An 18,231-nucleotide genomic window follows, 5' to 3' on the forward strand; every position below is an offset into this window, starting at 1 on the left:
AACAAAGTGTGTTACAACCGTACGATGAAAGTGAAGGGTGATGAATGAGAAAGAACAACCAATGGAGTATATGTACATCCTTATGACGACGATATGCTCCGTTACTTACCCACAATCAATCACGAATCAGGGAGTTCTTTTTTAATAAACCTAGGGGTAATAGATAGTGTGTAATATAATCAATGAGTATGAGAACTTCTCGGACGCCCTGTATAACATAATGAATATAATTTTGTCCAATATCGTACTTATATAGTTGCCTCAATTCCAGGACCACTATGATTTCGGTATGCGAGCAGTGAATACAGTGATAGCAGCAGCAGGAAATCTGAAACGCCAGAATCCTGACATGGACGAGGACCAAATGCTCATCAAAGCTCTGCGCGATGCCAATGTCCCTAAGTTTCTGCAGGAGGATCTTCTGTTGTACAGCGGTAAGTTACATTTCTCCTCGGAAGGTTTATCTTCCCGACCTGCGTGGCGAAGTGGTTAGCACAGCGCGCAACGACGCCAGAGGACCAGACTTTTATCCCGGCTGGGTATTCTCTGTGAGTGACCCTTCATCAATTTCATCATATGACTAGTCGTCATCGTCTCGATTAGAGAAAATGTTAGAAAAGGGACGCTAAATAACCTAACTTACAACCTTGGTGACAATGAAGTTTGACCAGAAAGGAATACGTGATTAAATGCACAGAGGCATAGGCGGTGGAATGGGTGACCCGCAGAAGTGACGCATGTGTGTAAGAGGAGGCGTGTGAGCAGGCAAGAATCGTGATCCCAGCATGTTGCACCCAAGGTCACGTAAAGAACGAAAACGGGGAACTATACGCGTGACATTGAACTTCGACCAGGCACCAGACCCATACGGAAAATTCCAGATAGTGATGCATTCGACGGAAGCATGACATCACGGACACGATAAGGGAGTCCGCCGTATATAAGCGCGTGCTGTGCACCGAGGAACCGCAGTGCATCATCACCATGGCCAGGGGCAAACCTATTGACAACACCGTGAGGAGAAGAGTGGTGGAGTTGCAACGGGATGGACTCAGTGAACGGGAAATAGGGCGCCAACTGAACTTACCCAAGTCAACCGTTCACTGCATCATCAAACACCACCAAAATACGGGTACTACAGAGCCAGGTAAGGCCCCCGGTCGAAAACGCCTGCTGAGAGTGCGTGACCTACGGATATTTAGGCGCTATATCCAGACCAACAATCATGTTTCTGTGGCCGAATTACGACTGTGGACTCGAGAACGCTTTCACATTGCAGTGTCAACCAGAACCATTCGCCTTTACCTACAGCGATGCGGTTACCGAGTGTACAAGGCGAAACGTAAACCCTTCCTTTCCATGTTGAACAAAGGCAATCGACTACGGTGGGCACGAATGTACCCGGGATGGACATTTCGGTAGTGGAACAGGGTTTTGTGGACGGACGAATCCATTTTCAATGTTGTGTACGGGAAAATACGGAAAACAGTCATTTGTCGGAAGGAGGAACAGAATGAAGCAAAATGTTATGCACGTCGGGTACAGAAACCTGCGTCAGTGATGGTATGGGGATGCATGACGGCATCTGGGGTTGGCCCACTACACGTCTGTGAGGGCATTGTGAATGCACACGCCTATACACGCATACTGGAGCATCATCTTCCCACAGTGCGAAGGCACCTGTTACACAGGCGGCGTCTCATCTTTCAACACGACAATGCCAGGCCTCATACAGCGCGGCTGACAAGAGAATCGTTGACTCGCCATCACGTGCGAACTCTGCCATGGCCACCATCGAGTCCCGACCTCTCGCCCATTGAGAATGTGTGGTGTGTTCTTAAGCGACGTGTGCAACAGAGGGGACCCACGACAATGGCTGCTCTTATCGCCTGCCTGCAGGAGGAATGGCACCGCATCGATGTGGAATACCTTGAACGACTCGTCCGCAGCATGCCCCGACGCATTGCCACAGTTATTCGCCGACGGGGCGGCGTCACACCATGGTAAACAGGATCCCCTCTAACAGTGGTCGAACTTCAATGTCACGTGTAGATGGACGAAAATGTTTTATTTTGTGTGGACACCATACATTGCTGCGTTGCAGCGGAAATGTATGTTTTCCTTTGTTCCATGTAGCCTACTGAATAAAATATGTTCAGCATATTCATGTGTTCTCCTTCTTTCACAACGCACTCCTATATTTGTGACTGGTCGAACTTCATTGTCACTAAGGTTGTAATCAGTCAAGCAATCAATAATCTCTGCTTTGTCAAACATGTAAAGAATTATTTTTTCTTGTATGTACGCATTGCTTGCATTGCAGAATTATATCTCTTGTAGTCTACGGTTATTACAAGCATAAAGACACAGTTTTTCGTTGTGACGTTTCAGAACACACGCTCCCTTCATCAGACATATATTTTAGTTTGATTAAAGATAGTTATAACAATGGTTAAATTTTTTAAAAAAATATATCATAGTGTGATATGTAGTGAAATATGATGATTTTGAATTGCCTGATGATATTTGGGATTCATAATTTTTAAATAAAAAATAATGTGATCAACATTTTTTTATCTGAAATAAAAATAAAAAAGACTGCATGTTTTCACAGTTAAGTTGCTATATTACAACAATGTAACATTGACAACATCCATTGTATAACTGATTCTTTTTCTAGAAAAAAATTTAGCCATTGTTATAACTGTATCTTTAATCAAACTAAAAATTAATGTCTCATGAAGGGAGCGTGTGTTCTCTTGAAACGTCACAACGAAAAAGTATGCTTTTATTTTTATGCTTGTAATCGCCGTAGACTACAAGAGAAATAATGCAAAGAAATACTTATACTTATTAAAACAAACTAAAAATTACTTTAAAAAATGTTTTAAAAAAGTATTAATAACATGTGAGACGCATCTATCACTGTGGTGCAAGTAGTGACTGTTTCTGAAGACATCAACGTAGACTGTATTCTTGCAGACTAATGAGTTTCTGCCGCCTGGACACTCAAGCAGTACACTCCTCTGTGGATTGTGTTCTGTCCATATATCTTTGTGAATGTTCTTTTATCAACTTCGTCTATCACTTTTCATTCTCATCGTCGCGATTAGCCAAAAGTGACATGATGTTATATTAACGTACGCTTTGGAAAACAACAATATTAAATGCTTTACGTACCTTCCTCTGTCACCCACTTTTATGCCCTGTGAATCCGGCCTCCGTTGCGGAATAGTTATCACAGCTCGTTTCTACGCCAGGAGTCACGGGCTCGAATCCAACCTTAAAAGTACCGTCATCAATTCCATCACATTATTATTCATTCTCATCGTCGCAATTAGCCAAAAGTGGCAGAAGAGCGACGCCAAAATATATCAATTCATTCAATTATTCAGTCAGTTTAGCTGTTATTCCAAAAAGTTTTGTTAAAGTAGTTTTATCAACTGAAGGTTTATTAACCTTTTGGGGAAAACAAATCATTGGAAGATCATTTAACTTAGCTTTGGAAGTAAAGCAAAAAGGTTTCCACAAGAAGCCCTTTTCTCTGTTATATTTGTAGTTTTATGATAGTAACACATAATGCACTTCATCAAGTAAGCGTTTTTAGTCCTGTTTTGTAGCCAGAGGACAATTTCTCCTATGCAATAATACGATTAGTTGTATGAAACGATGCGAAAGCTCGAGAACATATGGAGACGTTTATGTGAATGTATATAAAAATGGCTATAAAAATGGGCCACCTGAAATATTCGCTTCCCTGCAGGGTGTTCCATTTACAACGCAACCCGGAGTTGGGGATAGTACAAAGTTTGAACCTGAAGTGGTACACTATAATCCTTGTACCAAATTGAAGCCTTGTTAATGCATATATTTTTAAACCGGGGAACAATGATTGGATTTGATTAGCGTCCACGCAGTGTTGCCAGATGTAACGGGAAGTGTAAATGAAAGTTTTTACAAAGCATGAAAAATGGCACATAACACACATGTACGGACATGCCGTCGGTAATTTTCAGTTTGGTTAGGTGGATTAGCTCGGCATCTATGGCAGCAAAAAAGGAATGTTCAATTCTACCTATAGCCAATCGGATGAGGCGTCTTTAAGGGGGAACTAGGAAAATCGTTTTTTTTTTTTTTAGAAAGTAAGACTGTGCATTGGCAACACTGCTGTGTGTTGCCTTACTCTATGGCGGTGGCTATTAAATCCACTTATCGCTGGAGAGTTGCGCATAACGCATCCCTAGGGAAGGGAGTATTTCATGATCTGTCTCGCATTTTATTGCCGCTGACTGTACATTCTAAATCTACCGGGTTTCCGAAAAGTCTTTGTATGAAAACAAAAATTAACTGTATCCGCTATATGCAACATAGATATGACAAAATGGTAGCAAAATGTTCGGAAACTATTAAAGTTTTATTGGCAATAGGAAAGATATCAATAAATCTCCACATGAGCACCCTTGGTAGAACGGAGTACATCTAGTCGAAATTCAACTTTTCGCCATGCATTAGCCAACATCAAAGGAGGGATTGATGTGATGACTTGGGTTATCTGTTGTTGCAGAGTTGCAAGATCGGATACAGGAGTTCTGTAGACATTGTCTTTCACATAACTCCATAGAAAATATCTAAAGGGGTTATGTCTGGAGATCGTGCAGGCTACGCTGTCGGTCCATCTCGACCAATCCATTTCCAGGAAATGTCTGATCAAGGTAGAAACGAACCTCCAGACTCCAATGTGTCGGGGCACCGTCTTGTTGAAAGATAACATCTGGGTGGTATTCTAGCAATTGAGGAACAGCAAACAATTGCAACATGTCGAGATACACTCCAGATGTTACGGTGTGCTCACAGAAAAAGAATCTGTCCAATTATTCTGTCATGCAGCAGCGCGAACCAAACATTCACCTTCGGGCTGACCATGGTCGACTCCCTCACCTCATGAGGGGCTCTTTACCCAAGATACGCACGTTGTGTCTATTCACTAAACCACTGACATGAAAGACCGCCTCGTCTGAAAAAGCAACACGTTCCAGATAGCCATTATCAGCGTCAATACGTGATAACATTTTCACCGCAAAGTTATAACGACGTTTGCCGTCATTGGGCAAGAAAGCCTGCAGGATTTGCACTTTGTATGAACGAAACAGTAAACGTTTGTGTAACACACCATGAACAGAACTTTTTAGAATCTCTAATTCACGTGAGGCCGTACGCACGGATTTCTTCGGACTGCGCACAAAAGCCACTCTGACATCTTTCACCCTTTCGTCTGAGGTTGATGGTCCGCCACTTCTCGGTACGTCATCAACAGATCCTGTGGTCTTGAATTTGTCATACCACGACTTAATGCTCCTACCATCGGGCGGCACCTTTCCGTACGATGTTTGAAATTGTCTCTGCGCTGTTTTTTGTGACCTGTTCTCGTGAAACCACAGGACACACTTAGCTTTTTCCTGATTTGTGTACATTTCCGGTTTGCTGGACACTTGCACTGCTACACTACTGTAACGTTACAGAAACCTGAAAAAAAAAACTTAAATAGTTTCCGAACATTTTGGTACCATTTTGTCATGTCTATGTTGCATATAGCGGATACAGTTAATTTTTGTTTTCATACAAAGACTTCTCGGACACCCGGTATTATATTAAACATGAAAAACTTCTGAAAACTGTCAAGTGATCGTAATTTTTTCGTGACTTAATCGTGCCTTTGTTGTTATTCTGTTGTGGATTAACGTAGTACTCTTTAAGTTTGTTCAAGGAAGAGCTGAACGGAGAAGTTTCTAAACTAAACGAAAGTTTACAACATTTATTAATTTTCTTAATGCACGAGGTAGCAGCCGACAAAAAGGGGATTGGAAGTTTGCAAGTTGCAAACTTATACTATACTTCCTGCTTTGCATAACAAACATTGGAACTTCATAATAAGTTCCCTGTCACCTTTTTTTGTCTTCGAAATTATATCAAGATTCAAGGGAGGAAGGAACTAATGCGAGATGCACGTTTGTAATAGTGAAGAAAGGGTTGAATATACAGTATTCGTGTAAAAGGTCAATAGGTATTGGTCAGCTCCTAAGGGGTAAGGGTGACAGTTTGTGAATGCACCAAAAAGACAACCTCTCTTCCATGCAGCTCACTCTGGACTGCATTTTGCAGACTAACGCTCCAGCCTCTTTTAACCCTTATGTATTAGAGGCTGGGTGTACCCCAGACCCATTCATTGAAAGAACACATATAATTGATTATTTACTGCAAATGAAACATGCGAGCTGGCTGCTACCGCTACTTCCAGGTAGGAGAGGGAACAGTGGCGTATAATTAGTCCAAGATTTGGGCTACTTCACTATGGAGCATGGGAGAAGACTTGTTCCGCTTAAACGCCGTGTAAAGGTTGCAAACTCACAAGAAATCAGGTTGCCAACTGATGAAACACAATCAGCTTGTTATTGAAACGAGCAATTTTTATTCACAATTTGTAATAGATTTTTCTTAAGTATTTTAGTATTTCAGTCTCGGGCTTCGCAGGTAACCTAGCTAGCGTCTGAGAGGGCCCTTTGCCACAATGTTTGGTGTCAACTTTGTTTCGTATTTTATAGTGTACGAAGCAAACTTTTATTCTTGTATACTGCTAGTGTGGGCGAGTGGAGCGGGGAAGTGGAGGAGATTTCATAAAATATGCACAAATGTTAATACCGCTCAGCATGTATTATTTAACAACCGCGAGGGAAGTTTCAAAAGTTATTCTTAAGGCGAAGGTTACCACCATAGACACACAGTTTTCATGTCCGTAGGAAAGGTTCTACTGTTATCTTTGCCCGGTAGAGAGCGCGTGTTTTGTTTGTCTTTCCCCGGAAAGATTTGTTCATTTTCTTTATGATGTTGCCCGGAGCACCACTTCAACAATGAAGACTGTAAAGGAAGAGAAAGAAAGATAAATTAAAAAATTGGAAGAAGGAAAAGTTAGAAAGGAAAGTTCACTGGCATATGTGATGATCTCTTGGATTGGAGTCAACTGAATGCTCTGTGAGTGAATTTGCCGTCAATGGAACGAATGCCTTCTCCATGGCTTCAGGACGAAAGTTTTTTTTTCTCCCAAAAACTACTTTAGCTCTCTTGATAGCTCTTGTTTTGCTTTTCCGGATTTCCGCTATTTCTTCAAATATTAGCATCTTTTTTATGTCTTTTCCTTGTAAAGTGGTTTCGTTTTGTTTTTTCTGTTTGTGGACGTCTTGTGGTACTGAAACTATGAAGAAGTTTACCTTGAAATCATTTCGGTTCTATAGAATTAGGTGGAAACCATTCTCGTCTCGACATTGTCGAAATCAGTTCATTTCTGAAGAATTGAGTGACAATTATTTTCGACTGTGCACTGTCGACATCAGTTGAGTTTTAAAGAATGGAGGGGGCATTTTTGTTTCAGCTTCTTTTGAAATCTATCCATTTCTAAAGAAGAATTTGGAGAACAATTTCAGTCTCGGCACTGGCTGTCGAAATAAGTTCAGTTCTAAAGAATTGGGCGGAAATAATGTTTGTCCTATTGAAAACGGTTTAGTTCTGAAGAATTGGGGGAACCATTTTCGTCTCAACGCTGTCGACATCAGTTCACGTTTAAGAATAGGGTGGAAATCATTTTCGTCTCGGCAATGCCGAAATCAGTTCAGTTCTAAAATTGGGTGGAAATATTTTTTTTGTCTCTGCACTATTGAAATCTGTTCAGTTCTGAAGAATTGGGTTAACCATTTTCGTCTCAACACTGTCGAAATCAGTTCAGGTCTTAAGAATTGGGTGGAAATCATTTTCGTCTCGGCACTGTCGAAACCGGTTCAGTTTCCTCAATAAAGGATTTAGGAAACATATTCATTCAGAAGCAGGTTAGCGAGTCGATGTATATTCTTACTGGAAGAAGTTCAAACTGTGCAGAGGCACTTCGGAGAATGTAAAGCGGTGAGTCGTACGGGCGTCCGAGCAACGCTACGTTCACGACTCGCATCGCAGCTGCGCATAATATTTATCTAGTTATGTTTTGGAAACAACGGAGCTACACAAGACAATTTCTCTTTGATGGCAGAGATGTGAACGTATCTTGCAGATATTTTGCGACATGATTAGACTAAATTATTAGACGCAGACCAACGACCCTTTCTTCATTCCGCTTTTGAACGACACCACTTCTGAAAGGACATGTATTTTGTGCTGTTACACAGAGGCCGGACAATGTGAACGTACACAAGTAGCAGATGAACAAATATTGTAATAACGTCTGCCGTAACCCTCTCGCGGCATTGAAGTCTGCTTATTACACGTTTCCGAGCGAAACGTAGCGTTAATTGTTGACTATCATGGGTTATTCTCAGAAATAGCATCTTTAAATGGATTTACAATAAACAACACAATTTTGTTTCATAACTGTTATCACAATTCTTAAAGCTACTAATCGCGATGAAAAATTCAATACTATTGAATAGACCAAAGCACATGATATCTTTGTTTGGACTCAATCGTGCTTAGTTGTCTGCTTTTGATCCATTTATATTTCTTCTTCTCCTCCTCCTCCTCCTTCCTTCTCGTCTAGAATCTATTGGCATTTGCTGGTACAGCTTCTTCCCATTTCTAGATCTTTCAGGGTGGGGGACCTTTGAGATGATCGAACACATCTGTACTGAAACCTCCCTGGTAGTGACTGATGAAGTGCCTCTAGGTCAGTAGTCTTCAATATTCGTGGGCCGGCTGGCCAGTAAATTTGTTTTTCGAAAGTTTGTGCCCCGATTTCAAAATTTTACTCCTAAGTAGTTTTCTAAACTTTATATATCAAGGAGTCCCGGGTACGATACCCGGTGGAGGCAGATGGTGGTTTGTATCCCACTTTAAACTGTTGCTCCAGTCAGGGTGCGAAATCACTGCAGATTGGGGGGGGGGGGAGGAGCAGAAAGACAGACACACACACACACACACAATATATATATATATATATATATATAATGTCATTAAATATATGTCAATTATTAAATAATCAAAGTATATTATAAAATATACAATATACCTAGGTATGATATTGACTGTCTTTCATTCAAAATGTAATTGCAAATTGAAGATTTTAATGTACTACTGATGCTATGAACAATGATTTGCGTAAGGGAGGAGGGGCAGAATTTAAGAGACATTAAGAAGATAATAGCTTCCTGTATAAAATTCACATATAAATGCTATGACGTGTTTTTTTATATATATTTATAATAATAATAATAATAATAATAATAATAATAATAATATCGTCTTTATTGAGAGGGCGTGTTTCGGCCTCGCGGGCCGTTCTTACAACAAACCCTTTAAAAAAACATATTACAATTGACACTTTCCACTTCTTGAAAATCTTTGTTGCAGTAGAAAGAATAAAAAGAATAAAAATACAAAAAAAAAGAAATTAAAAAAAAAACATTCCTACTTATAATGTAAACAATTAATGTACTGAAGGTACAGAGTTAAATACCACAATTAAAATACAATTATTACAGCTAAAACTACAACCAATACCTCATTCCCATTCATTACAGAAAAGACAAAGCCAGGCACTATTGTTTGGACAGCAGATGTTTCTTTAGATTTATTTTGTATGTTGCAGGGTGGAGCTCCCCTGAGGTCAGTGGTGGGGGGAGGTCATTCCATTCTTTTATTGCGGTGACTATGAAAGAATTCCCATAGAATGTTGTTCTGTGTACAGGAATCGTGAAGTGTGTTTTTTGACGAAGGTTAATTTGTTTTCCTTTCTTCCTGTACGGAGCAATTCATATAAATATCTTGGTTCCTTATTGTTCAGGATCCTGTACAATAAAGACAATGCCAAAAATGTTCTCCTATTCTTAACGTTTAACCAATTAAGTTCCTGTAAGTACGGGGATATGTGTTCTCTTCTTTTGACATTCAGTATAAATCTTATGCAACTGTTTTGAAGTTTTTGTATCTTGTAATTTAGAGCACTGTGGATGTTTATAAAAACTGGGGAAGCATAATCAATTTTTGGCATTATAAGTGTGTTGACTAGGTGAGTTTTCGTTTCTTTGCTTAGCATGTGTTTTAATGGAAAAAGTGATTTCAGTTTGGCTATTGAGTTTTTAATTATATGTGTGACATGAGAACCCCATTGTAGATTCTCGTCCAATATTATGCCAAGGTTGCGTGCTGTTTCTACTTTCTTTATTTTGGAATTATTCAGTGTAGGGAGGGGGAGTTGTAATTGTTCTAACTTTTTGAGTTTACTCGTTGTGCCTAAAGTTAAAATGTAAGACTTGGATGAATTCAATTTGAGTGCATTACATTCAGACCATTTAGATATTGAATTTAGGTCCTGTTGCAATGCTTCTAGGGCCATTGCACTGTTTCTTAATGGTGTTTGTATATATATTTGTGTGTCATCCGCATATTGGTGGTATTTGCAATGTTTTAGTGAATCATTAAAATCTTTGATGTATAGCGAAAATAGGATAGGTCCTAGAATACTTCCTTGTGGTACTCCTTGTTTGATATCAAGCCATTTAGACATGCACGATTTATTCTCATGTACTAATTTTACACATTGTTGCCTGTTCGTTAGATAAGACCGAAACCATAACAATTCCTTATTTCTTATGCCGATAGATTTCAATTTCTCTGCCAAAAGGTTGTGGTTGCTAAGGCGATGAGAAATGGAGAAGAAATATCAAGTCTGGGGGATTGATTGGTTCAGTGTTCTAAAAGATGAGGCTCTTTGTTGTCAGTTTGTTTCTTTCTGTATGTTTTCGATACTATTCCAGTGAAGTACCTATATTCGAATCCCAAACCAATTGTTTATGTTCGTTGTTAAAACAAAAACTCTCAGGACAAGATTGTTGGTGGGGGAATTCCCCCCCCCAGGAATTTAATATATTTATTATAAATACATTATATTATAATATATTCATATATTATATGAAATTTAATATATTTATTATAATTTTTTATATTATAATATATTATAAAAAAGAATGTCTAGGCTTGTTGACAAATATAAAATTTCGTTTAAATCAGTTGACAACGACTGGATCTAGTGGAATCTTGTAGTTTCCTCTGGCTAATATTATTATAAATTTATTAAGTGCTGCTCTTCATTGGGATGTCCCATTTCGGATATGGAAAAAAATCAATTAATCAGAGTATTTCCACTTCAATAAATTTGTTAGTGAAAATTAACCGTGATGCCGTTCGTCAACCTCCAAATTTGCAGGCGGGAGGCAACGCAATCACCGGTTAGATTGTTTGATCGCTCACTGCCACTGTCGCGATACAATTTCCTGTTATAGTAGTCGAACTCGAGAGAGACCCAACCGTTAAAATTTAAATTTGGAGGCTGTACTTGTGACAGTCCCCTCACCAACACTGGCAAGAAAGGATTTCCTTTTATCGCTAAAGGCATGAAAACTGTACGTCAAGGTCAAGCCGCTCACATACATTGTTGTCAATAAGTAACAATTTCAACCGACAAAATCAACCGCATGAGTACAGTGCAACGCGAAGTGTCGACTGTGCAGCTTGGAAGAAGTGTGGAAACCCTGGAAGCTCCAACCTTGATTGGCCTGTTTTCGTGGAGAGAGGAATAGTGAACCTCTGACGAAACGTCATTTTTCCAAGTGGTTGCGAACTTCGGCTGCAAGATGCAAATCTCAGGAGAACCTCTCACAGCCAGGTAAGGGACCGCCACCCGGTGGTTGTGATACACTGCTCTAGATTAACGACCATGATAGTTTCGGAGAAGTGCCGACTTTTGAAGAGCCATACGCCATAGAGTTCCCAAATACAGAGCATTCCCTGACATTCGCTACGAGACTCGGCGGCAAGCGGCCCAGCATCAGCGCTTGTCTGTCCCGGTGAATGAGTCCGCGACAGTCCCACGCTACAGTCTGTTTTTTTTTTTTGCTCTCCCTGCCTTCACTCTCTTTCCCTTTCTGTTGACGTTGCAGACTGACGCCAGTATAATACTCCCTCGGAAGTTGTGTTGTGTCGTGTCGTGTCCGTCTGTTGAAGATTGTGACTTAATATGGCACCACAAAAGTTTACATAACAACAAAGGATTTATCTTGTCGAGTGTTACTTCGGAAAGAGGAATTGTGGAGAAGTGCGACGACGTTTTGCAACGAAATTTCCTGCTGTTCCCGTTCCACATACGACCCCACTATATTAAACCTCGAAAGAAAAATGAGAAATCTAAAAAATAAAGTATACAAAGACAATCCGCACACCATCTGTGAGTTAAAAGAGAGTATTGTACGAGAAATCTGGAGAATTACAGTAGACGAACTTGCACGTGTAAATGCCAATTTCCTTCGGAGATGCCAGGAATGTGTTGCAGCAGAGGGACATCATTTTCAACATCTTCTGTAGTCAAGGTTAGTACACAATATGAAAACTGTAATTTTAATAGCCAACTCTAGCGACTGTCGCTGACCCGTTCACTGGGAAAGACAAGCGCTGATGCCGGGTCGCTTGCTACCGAGTCTCGTAGCAAATGTCAGGGAATGCTCTGTAGAAGAGTGGCTCTAGCTCACAAAAACTTGGAATATTCTCCAGAAGTAACTTGGCAGTTAATGGGAGGTCCCTCTGTAACGTGCCAGTTCCGACGACACAATGAAAAACACAAGGAAGAAATGTTTCCCGAAAGCGACGATAGATGGCAGCATGCCATATAAAGAAGAGCAGAGTTCATTATAGAAACTAGGAGCGGAGAAGAGCGATTATATATATTATAGTAAATGAAAAATATATAAAGGAAGAGTATAAAAATTATAGGAGTGAATATAATGTTGTTAATAGCAAATTAAGATAATTAAGAATATGCTCTCATATATGAAACAATTAGGAAAGTTAATAAGTGAGCAAATGAATTCAGAAATGTATTATCTTTCTCCTTTTTGATCCTCTGACGAGGAGAACATCGTCAGCTTTTGTATTTGTCCGTCCCTCGGTGGCGCTGTGTTCAATTAGACGCCCCGAAGGACTTACGGTTGCGCTTTTTATTAGACGCACTGGGCAATAGGCAGCGCTTGCTGTTAGCGATCCTGTGTTATTCCCCTTTTGGTCGTTACATAGGAGGTGGTGCTATTGTCAGTTTAGTCGACCCTACTCTTTATATAAGTATAGCTTGTATCGTATGCCAAAGAAGCGGGGAAAGCGAGCGCATATATGTAATAAATAATAAGATTACACTTTAAAAGGAAAGAAAATAAATTAGAATAAAGAAAAGAAGAATAAGCCTTTTCCAAAAAGAAGAAAGAAAAGAAGAATAAGCCTTCTCCAAAATTAGAAAGAAGAAAAGAAGCCTTTTCCTAAATAGAAAGAAGAAAAGAAAAAAGTCTTTTCCAAAAATAGAAGAAAGAAAAGAAGTATAAGCCTTTTCCAAAATAGAAAAAAGATAAGAAGAAGAAGCCTTTTCCCAAACCAAAGATAGGAAGGAAGAAGAAGCCTTTTTGCCAAATTACGAGAAGAAAGAAGAAGAATTCCTTTCAGTTATTCATATATAATTAAGAAGAATATAACAGACGTAAATTTGGAATCAGCATATATATATATATATATATATATATATATATATATATATATATATTTCAATGTATATACAAGCTTCGCTATATATTTTCTCTGTATTGTGTACAGTGTTCAGAATATAGATCCGCATTCAACTATATCCTCTTGGTTATAAAATGCTTTCTTATTTGGAATTCTCAAATAAAGAACCTATCCCCTGAGATTAAGATATCTGTAGCCGTGGTATAATTAACATTTAAGTACGTACCCCAAGGGCGAAGCATAGTGGCGCCCATAACGTGGAGCCTTACCTTAACTTACCCACGAAAGAGGTGTAGCACTTCTATTGTAATTATGATGCTTTCTATTGTTTTGAGGTATCAATTTAACAAGAATGCACCTTACGATGACTTTTAAAATATTATTCCGTCAATAAATGTAGTTACCGTCAATAAATAATGGCACACTAGTTCGTGAAACACTCGCTTCGCTGCAAGGTGGTGTGTGTTTCTTGACATTACGGGAGTGGTAGAAGCTTTCATTGAAAATCTGTTACTAAAATCCTCTTATCGCAGTAGGATCAGGCAACAGGGAATCGAGCATTTCATGATATACCTGTTTTATTTTTATTGCCATTGACTGAACGTAAGGAGAGCGCTGATGGTGATGCACTCTCTCTAAAGGAAGTTTATGTTGCATATCCGCTATGCTCTGCTATATGGAGTTATATTAAATGTGATCCCCTCGCCCTCGGATAATATCTCAACCTAGGGGCAGGCATATTTCTGATAAGACGTTATGTTAATTTTTCAAGTTTTGAAAGGTGTTAGGTGCATTTTTCTACCATGTTTTGTCACGAAATGATACGAAATGAACTGCAAAATGCGAAATAAATTCTTAAACTCAAACCGACACCACACCTTCTGAGGTCTGAATTATCCTGAGAGTTAAGTAAATCACGGGAATTTATTCTGATTAATTGTGCTGTAAATATTTGAGAAGCAGAAAAAGGATCCCTTTACACAGGAATAAACGTAATACGCTGATAACTATATAAATGTGCTATTAGAAGTTAAATGTTAATTTTGTTTAATTAGTGTAGTTTTCAAATCAAACTTAGGTTTTTTTCAATCACCATTTTATCACCGATATGCCATTTAATACACCGGTTTGATCCCGAAATATGCCCAGTTTTTGTACCTAAATCTTGATATTTTATTCACCATAGATACGTACCTTATTCCCACCACTTCTCCCTCTATCTCGACATCGTTGCTGTACGTACAAGAAATTTGAAGTCATTTCGTATTTTCTCCAATTAAGGAGAAAGATCCACACAAACGTGTTTCCCTGTCAAAATAACATAATGCAAAATCAAGGCTTCTTATTTTATGGCAGCTTCAACCTCTCGTGCTCATTATAACACCACGCCGTTGTTTGTCGGCGACGGTGTAAATATTTTGTACTCTCGATTCCTTGAAGTGTATGCGAACTAACTAGATAATCCTACTAATTGGTCCAAAACGTCGTATTTACTTATAATTGGTTGGAAATGCAAGGACAGGCGCGTATATTCACACTTTTTCCTATTCGGCCCGCTCCCTCCTTCCCTCGCCATTTTTTTAATCCCTGGAATTATATTTGATACGTTCATGCCACGAATTGACACGGATGTCAACTTCTCCAATGAAATGTCGATGTTCGCTTGTTTTAATCCGCGACTCGGCCACGTTTTTACGGATTTCCCATGGTTGGTAATAACTAAAATCACCACTCGAAATTATGGAGGTGAATTAATAAACTGTGCTTTGTTGATTGATAACCCATCTTGCTTAAAACTGGATCGAAATGCAACGAGAATTTACATTGTTTGATTCGCGTGTGTGACTTGCACCAGTAAATTCCTTCATTTTTTTCCAGCGAACTTCACTCCTTCAAATGTGATCATACATATTTGATGGGCTTCGACGACAAATACACTGCACTCTGTCTCTGAAACATGTGGAGCAAAGTCGTGAATGATGGTAGATAAAGGAAACAAAGCAGTTGCAGCCGCGTTTTCCCCTCCATGCACTCACTTCCCCTTCTCACGAGTTCATTGGTCGATCCCTCTCGGGTGCGCAGAGACTTGCTTTCGTTTGCTAGCTTCAAGGATTCTCGGGACAGAGTGTAGAGTTGATCGTAACGTGTGTGTGTTGAAATATAAACAGTGTATCCAGAAATTATCTGTACAAATTTAATCTTTAATGAAGAGTTATAAAATGACATCATAATTATCCGCTGTGTGTGACGAAGTGGCCAGCGTACTGCTACAGAAGCCAATGTCCTGGGTTGGAATTCTGGATGTACCATTGTGTTCACTCCATGAATTTTATCAACATATCACACAATCTGATCTTCGGAATTAACCTGGACGGGTTGAAAAACTACATATAATAGAATTTGGCATACCGCATATTTACACTCAACGGCAATAAAAATAAGAAAATACATACTTCCCTGAAATCATTTTAGAAATACAGTAAAACTTCTTCTAACGGACACCTCTGAATAGCGGACACCTCTAAATTACGTACATTTTTAAATTCCCTGGCAGAAATACATGATGGGGTTTAATGGTAATATTACTTCTCAATAACGGACGCGGACACTGAAAACTACCTCCCCAACGCAAATAAAACTTCTTAATAACGGACAGCCTGAAAGAAAACGGTCCATTTCCAGGAATTCGACACAACAATGGCCAGTATTTCGAAGTAGCGCGCATTGTTTCATGTTACACCGAACGTATTTACTTTTTTCTTTTTAAAAGTGCAAACGACAGTAGACAGTATTCTTTGTGGTTATCTTGAGAAGTGTGTGTCACTTCTGCTACGATGTCGCAGAGTATGTACTGTAATATGCTTATTCTATTGTGTAACATCCTACACTTTTTTCTGAATAGCGGGCACTTCTTAATAACGGACATTTATTTTTCCCCCAGGCCTGTCCGTTATTGAGAAGTTTTACTGTAATGGGTATTTTAATTTTCTTATATCACAATATGATCACAATATGCTAGAGACTAATGACCTTTTATTATTAAAATAGCATGTGTAATTTTATTATTAACGTGCGTTTTAGTTTAAGTGATTGTACTGTAATTTTCTAAGTGGTATGTTTTATTATGCAGTACACTTATTTCATTTTTTATTGTGTATATGTCATTTATCTATTGTAAGAAACTGTTGTATGAGGCTTGCATTATGTTTTTCAATATTATAATCGAATACTTAAATAAATAAATATGTTGTGTGTGTGTTGCCTAACTCCAACTAACTAACTAACTAACTCCCTAGCCTTCTTAAACCCGAAGGTTCATGGCTGCAGCAACACAGGCCTTCCATCTTTCCCTATCTTGAGCAAGATCTATATACCCTTTTCCATCCCTACCGATTTCCCTTAGGTCCATCTCAACGTTGTCCCTCCATCTTCGTCTTGGCCTTCCTACAGGTCTCTTACCATTAGGTTTTCCAACAAGAATCCTGTAAACTCCTCTTTCCTCTCCCATTCGTGCCACATGGCCTGCCCACCTAAGTCTTCTTGATTTAATTATTCTAATAATATCTGGACATGAATACAAATTATGTAGTTCTAAATTATGTAACCTTCTCCACTCACCTGTCTCCTCATCCCTTTTAGGTCCAAAGATTTTCCTAAGGATCTTATTTTCAAATACTCTCAATTTATGTTCCTCTTTCAATGTAAGGGACCAAGTTTCACATCCATATAATACTACAGGCAAAATTACCGTTTTGTATATTTTAACTTTTAGTTTCTTAGATATTAAACGAGAAGACAAAAGTTTATGAAGAGAGAAAGAAGTAACATGCATTTCCTGAATTAAGCCTACTTTTTATTTCCTCTTCAATATAATTTTCATTTGTTAATATTACTCCTAAGTATTTGAATTTGGAAACTGGTTCAAACGAGTTGTTATCAATAATTAGATTTTGATTATTACCTAACACTTGGTTTCGGCCTGTAAGCATATATTTAGTTTTCTCTTTGTTAACTTCCAAACCTATCTCTTTAGCAGTTTTGAAAAATATTTTAGCATTATTCTTAATTGTATTCACATCATCCCCCAGTAAGTCTACATCATCTGCATATGCTAACAACTGAGTCACACCATTTAATTTTAGTCCTTCTTTAGTTTCTTTTACCTTCCTTACAGCATATTCTAAGGCAAAATTAAAGAGCAAAGGAGATAATGCATCTCCTTGTTTTAACCCATCATGAATTGTAAATTTGTCAGACATATTAATACCCACACGAACTTTACTTTCTGTTTCACTGGTGGATATTTTTATCATACTAACAAGCTTCTTAGGTATTCCAAACTCTACTAATATATTATATAATTTATCTCTTTTGACCGAATCATATGCTTTTTTGAAATCAATGAATAGCTGATGGACATTTTGATTATATTCCTACTTTTTTTCAAGTGTCTGTCTGATGTGAAAAATTTGATCTGTAGTTGATCTGTTACGTTTAAATCCACATTGATAATCTCCTATAATTTCATTAGCATATGGGGTTAGTCTTGTTAAAATAATGTTAGATAATATTTTATATGTTGTTGAGAGTAGTAACGGTAGCACGGTAATTATTGCAGTTCATTTTATCACCTTTCTTAAACACAGGAACAATTAT

General features: G+C 38.6%; 1 protein-coding gene across 1 annotated transcript in view; it reads left to right on the forward strand.

Annotated features, from left to right (window-relative positions):
- LOC145994472 (dynein axonemal heavy chain 1-like) overlaps positions 1-18,231 on the forward strand; it is a 1,132,367-nt gene that overhangs the window by 315,266 nt on the left and 798,870 nt on the right. Inside the window, exon 27 of the mRNA XM_083130607.1 lies at positions 272-434. Within this exon, the coding sequence (XP_082986733.1) occupies positions 272-434 (163 nt within the window). The remainder of the gene's footprint in view (positions 1-271; positions 435-18,231) is intronic.

The sequence above is a fragment of the Lepisma saccharinum genome, chromosome 10 (genome assembly GCF_977018435.1).
Source record: "Lepisma saccharinum chromosome 10, izLepSacc3.1, whole genome shotgun sequence".
Taxonomy (NCBI): Eukaryota; Metazoa; Arthropoda; class Insecta; order Zygentoma; family Lepismatidae; genus Lepisma; species Lepisma saccharinum.